Source organism: Austrofundulus limnaeus, unplaced genomic scaffold, assembly GCF_001266775.1.
Source record: "Austrofundulus limnaeus strain Quisiro unplaced genomic scaffold, Austrofundulus_limnaeus-1.0 Scaffold300, whole genome shotgun sequence".
Taxonomy (NCBI): Eukaryota; Metazoa; Chordata; class Actinopteri; order Cyprinodontiformes; family Rivulidae; genus Austrofundulus; species Austrofundulus limnaeus.
Genome location: NW_013952702.1, coordinates 293676 through 299002, shown reverse-complemented (window position 1 = coordinate 299002; position 5327 = coordinate 293676). Strand labels below are relative to the sequence as shown.

Below are 5327 nucleotides of genomic sequence, written 5' to 3'. Positions count from 1 at the left end.
TTGTGCTCTAAATACAAATGTAAGTTACTGATTTCTGTACATGAGAATGTCAGTTTTTTAGTTAATGTTCTCTTGATCAATTACTTTAACTAATGTCAGCGTAATTCTGCCTCCAAAAATGCAAGTTTTGGAAAATTCCTTATGAATTTCAATGATAACGTTTATATTTAATTATATATTTTCCAAATCTACAAAAATAATGTTAAAAAGTTTCCAATTTCACAAATGATCAGACTATTTTAGCAAACAAGTGATTATTCCAAATCAAACTATATCTATACTTCATTCTTTTTTTCTTTATTTCTTAATTATACCGTAACTTTTTTGATCATTTAATGTTTGATTCAGGTGAAGAAAGAGACAAAAGTTGGCTTTACTTTACATTTATTTACAAAACCCAGGTCAACAAATAAAGTGATGAGTGACAAATTTGACTTACATCAACATTTATTGTTACAGTAAACAGCCTTTCACAGAATGATTATAAAAAAATAATAAAATCCAAATTTAAAGCAATTCATTTGTATAAATAAAGAAAATGTCAAAAATAAAACTACTCCAAACAGCTTAGCTACAAAAAAAAAATGGCTTCAAAGGTTAAGATTGTGAACTAAAGATAATAATAAAAAATAAAAAAGGAGGCAGGTATGTTGGAGCGTTCCTAACTGGTGTCCATCTGAAACTAAAAGTGAAAAATATTCAGTTAAAGAAGTCTTCAGTGAAAAGTCTGAAAACAGAAGCTGCTTACCTGAGCGTTGTACGCATCGAGCTGAGCATCGAGCTCCTCTGCAGAAAGCTGCGGTTTGTTTCCTCCTCCTCCTCYTCCTCYTCCTCGACCTCTGAAACCTCCACCCCGTCTCCGCTCAAACCTGGGCTCACCCAGTCTGCTGCGGTCGAAGCCTCTGTTGGAACTGATGAAGACAAAAATTAACGAAACCCTGAACAGCTCAGATTAGATCCCCACTAACCCAGGATCACTCACCTGTGTGTGCTGACCTCTAGTGTTACTGGTTGGATTTTCATGGGACGACCTGAAACACAAAATCATTCCRTTTATCTGAGAACTTTGTTTAAAAGTWCTGATTGTTTAGAGAGCAGCTGGCTCACCATCAAGCGGGACACCGTTATAGTGCTTCATGGCTTTCAGAGCATCTGCCTTATTTACAAAATGAACATCTGCACTTCCTTTGCTGCGACCCGACCGGTCATAATGAACCGACACCGTCTGTAAGTCACCGAACTCTGAGAACAGCTCCTGGAGGCAGAAACAACCAGAGGCGTAAGCAGATTAAAGTGTGAGGAAAGAGTTTGAGTTTGTTTTTAGAAAATACCTTAATGTCTGAATCAGACACGCCAAAGTCCAGATTGGAAACCAGGAGCTTGCCGCTACTTTCTGTGGCAGCGCTTCTTCCTGACGCTAAGCTTCGACCACCGTTGTGCTCYTCAAACATGTCGTGCTGCCATTTGTCTGGAAGCTCTCTGGGCTGAGGAGAAAACAAAGATTTATAAAAACTGAACACAAAACACGTTGTTGCATTTGAGCGCCGAGGCCCCAAACAACAGGATGTGACCCTAACTCAAATAAAAAATAAAAAAACAGAAAGTAGGGCTTTATAGAACTTCATAAAGAACTTCAGCTGTTAGCTAAAGAACTTCAGCTGTTAGCTAAAGACTTCAGCTGTTGGCTAAAGACTTCAGCTGTTAGCTAAAGAACTTCAGCTGTTGGCTAAAGAACTTCAGCTGTTGGCTAAAGACTTCAGCTAACAGGTGAGGTCTTTAGCTAACAGGTGAGGTCTTTAGCTAAAGACTTCAGCTGTTGGCTAAAGACTTCAGCTAACAGGTGAGGTTATTTAGCTCTGCTGAAAAAGACGCCAGGAGTAACCAGAACTCGTCTGTTCAGTCTGTTCCTGTTCCTACCCGGGTGTACGGAGCAGGTCTGTTGTTCCAGTCTCGGCTGAAGTTCTGTCGGTTTCGCTCCGGTTGCCTCGACGATCCTCCGGCTCGGCCTGAACCTCCACCCCGCCTGAACCCTCCGCCGCCGCGGCCTTCCTTCTTATTCATCCTGATGATGTCGTCCAGAGACATGCTCATCTTATCCGCCATGACGCCGTTTAAACCTTTATGAACCGTGAGTGAAGGCGGAAAAATGAAATAAAACAAACTTCCAGCGTAATGAAGCGRCTGCTAATCACGATGGCGCGATGTTGAAATTAGCGGAAATTGCGTCATAAGTTCTTCTTTGGTGTTTTCATGGCTGTCAGCAAAAACAAAACAACCAGTAATGTGTCGGCGCCACCTGCTGGACGTTTGAAGAACGACGGAAACATTAACATATTTTTGTATTTAAGGATAATAATATTTGTTGTAATTGTTGTTAATCTGTTAGCAAAATAACTTATTAACCACAAGACAGATTTTTTGTTAAATTTTCAATATTACTAAATAAAGAAAATAATATATCATGCAATCGTTCAGGACATTATTTTCCAAGACATGATCAAAATAGACAAAACATCAGGTTTTAAGATAATTTTATTTATTTATTTACTTATGTCTTGCAATCAACTTCTAAGTTGTTTGTGCTGTTAAAAATATTTAATTTATTTGGTGAAATTCTTTAAAAAGGAAAACATTCATAAAATTATATTAGGATTGTATTTTTAAAAATAAATAATCATTGTAAGTTTTTAGTGTCAGATTATAACAAAATAAAACACTCTGTTTGGACAAGATAAAAACAGAAACACATTTAGGAGAAACTATGAACATTTTTATTACATCTATGCTACGGGCATCCGTCAAACCAAACAACTGTTGAAGGAATCGTTCCCACCGTGTTTCTGACTCGCCTCATGGCTCTAAATGTTTTTCTACATCAGGTAAACTCTAACCAGGTGCRGCTCCGCAAAGACAGATGATAAAAGCACAGCCGAAACATCGGGCCGGCGTGGACGACGGGGGGTTTGAGCAGAACCGGGTCCTCTCTGCGAGTCCTGAAGATGTCCACCTGAGGACGCTGCAACAGAGGACATGAGASGATGTGGACAACTGGAGTCAGACACCAGCTGAGCAGCTAAAATTACAACCAGTCACAGTTAAAGCCTCACTGAACATCAGCTGAAGAGTCTGACTACGTTCCAGATAAGACAAAAAAACAGCTAAAAGTCAGTCTGACCGACAGCTAAAGTTCATAAATCAGCCGAAATTAAACAGTTAAATGTCAACGTATCCAAACAAAAAGTAAAGTCAACAAAACAACRGAAGTTAGCAAAACAGTAATTAGAAGCCGAAACTAGTCAAACAGTAACCAAAAGTTAAACTTAGCGAAATATATGCTAAAAGCAAAAGCCAGCTAAAATGAGCTAAACCGTAGCTTACAACTACATTTAAAAAAGCTAAAAGGTCAAATTAACACAACAGTAGCTAAAGGCTAATAAGGGTCCTATTAGTAGTCGAATGTTAAACCAGCAGAACAAAAGCTAAAGGCTCACATAAGCAAAGATTTTAGGTAAATGCCAAAACTAGCCAACGAGTAGCTAAAACTTAAAACTAGCCAAACAGTAACTGAAACCTAAATTGGGCAAACGAAAAGCTAAAAGTGAACACTAGCTAAAATGAACTAAATATTAGCTAAAACGTAAAACTAGTAAAAAAAAAAGGTAGCTAAAATTCTGAGAATTTAAAGTAGATAGTTTAAAATAGCCAAACAGTAGATACAAGCAAAAACTAGCCCAAACAAGCTAAAATACATAASTGGGAAAACAGCAGCTAAATTCTAAAATTAAAGTAGCTAAAAATGGGAGAACAAAAGGTAAAAGCTAAAATCACCCAAACTAAAAGAATCAGGATCACTGTAATGATCCCCGGGGGGGAAACTGCTATTAATTAAGCTAATTATTAATTAAAAGCTAAAGTTAGCAGCTATGTAACGAAAACTAAAAATTTGCAAAAAATTAGCCAAAGRCTAAAATTAGCAGAACAGAAGCTAAAAAAAAATGAAGCCAATATGCTGAAAACACAAAGATTTTTAAGGATCTGAAAAAAATTCAGCTCATTTCACTGAAAAACAAAAATGATGAATTTCTTTCAGTTATTTCTGCAGATGATCCGGGTCTAACTGGACCTGCTGGTAGAACTGATCCGGGTCTAACTGGACCTGCTGGTAGAACTGATCCAGGTCTAACTGGACCTGCTGGTAGAAATGATCCAGGTCTAACTGGACCTGCTGGTAGAAATGATCCGGGTCTAACTGGACCTGCTGGTAGAACTGATCCGGGCCTAACTGGACCTGCTGGTAGAACTGATCTGGGTCTAACCGGACCTGCGGAGACCCCCCCACCTGCTCACTGGTAGAACTTGATCTCTGTGTCCACGCAGTCCAAGAACAGGTCTCCCAGCTCGTCTCCTGGGACGTCCCCGCTGAGCATAGCTGAAATCTCAGTGAGACACTGGGACTCCAGGTCCCTCAGGATGCTGTAAACAGCCGAAGCTTCCTCCTGCAGCAGAAACACGGCCCAGAGACGTTCAGGAACCAGAGCATCCGGGTCAAACATCAGTTAATTAGACAGCTGTGACTAACAGCTATAATGAGCTCGACTAACTATAAACTGGCTGAAAGCTAAAACACAGGCTGCACAGCAAGCAGCCGAAGGTTCAACAAACAAGCTATTTTAGCTGATTGTGTCTGGGACTGGACCTGTAATCACTGAGGTTGGACACAGAGACACACACCCGTTCGGTCTCCATGGTGATGAGCGCCCCCTGGTGGGCCTTGTACAGGTCGTGTCTGCGGTCCACCCGGGTCTGGAACCTCGGCTGTTTCCTGGCCGGGTCCTCCGGTCCGAACTGTGGGGAGACAACGCTCAGGACCGGAGCGGAGTGGTCCGAGAAGATGAAGGGTTTGAAGACAGACCTGAGCAGGTGTGGACAGGACGGTGGACAGGACGGTGGGGGACATGGAGGACAGGATTGTGGACACAAAAAGTTACCATCGACACTAAGACCCGAGGACCCGTTGATGGTCTTACACAAACCTGGAGGGGTCCGGGGTCGCAGTGAAGAAGTGGATGCAAGGCAGGCTGGGGTYTGTGGGCAGGACAGAGACCATGCTGCCTGTGGTGCGGAACCCTCCAGAGTCCATGCAGACACCGCTGGGTTTGTCCCTCAGGATGGACATCATCACCTCAGCTGTGACCGAGCCTGAGACACAAAGACCAGGTCTTACTGAACCTGAGACACAAAGACCAGGTCTTACTGAACCTGAGACACAAAGACCAGGTCTTACTGAACCTGAGACACAAAGACCAGGTCTTACTGAACCTGAGACA

General features: G+C 41.4%; 2 protein-coding genes across 3 annotated transcripts in view; both read right to left on the bottom strand.

The window, feature by feature from the left end:
• Positions 1 to 367: 367 nt before the first annotated feature.
• Positions 368 to 2273, bottom strand: LOC106526928 (aly/REF export factor 2). Its single transcript, XM_014021657.1, has 6 exons — positions 1918 to 2273; positions 1332 to 1484; positions 1108 to 1255; positions 983 to 1031; positions 749 to 911; positions 368 to 682 (listed from the first exon to the last, which is right to left on the bottom strand). The coding sequence occupies exons 1-6, from the start codon at positions 2101 to 2103 to the stop codon at positions 662 to 664; spliced, it is 720 nt and encodes a 239-aa protein (XP_013877111.1). The 5' UTR covers positions 2104 to 2273; the 3' UTR covers positions 368 to 661.
• Positions 2274 to 2748: 475 nt separating this feature from the next.
• The window catches only part of scrn2 (secernin 2), an 8286-nt gene continuing 5707 nt past the window's right edge, over positions 2749 to 5327 (bottom strand). The window contains exons 6-9 of one of the 2 annotated variants that reach the window (XM_014021654.1): positions 5034 to 5229; positions 4732 to 4912; positions 4340 to 4496; positions 2749 to 3016 (exon numbers count right to left, since the gene is read on the bottom strand). In XM_014021654.1, the coding sequence (XP_013877108.1) occupies positions 4344 to 4496; positions 4732 to 4912; positions 5034 to 5229 (530 nt within the window). In that variant the 3' untranslated portion in view covers positions 2749 to 3016; positions 4340 to 4343. The remainder of the gene's footprint in view (positions 3017 to 4339; positions 4497 to 4731; positions 4913 to 5033; positions 5230 to 5327) is intronic. The other variant, XM_014021655.1, reaches the window with a different exon arrangement.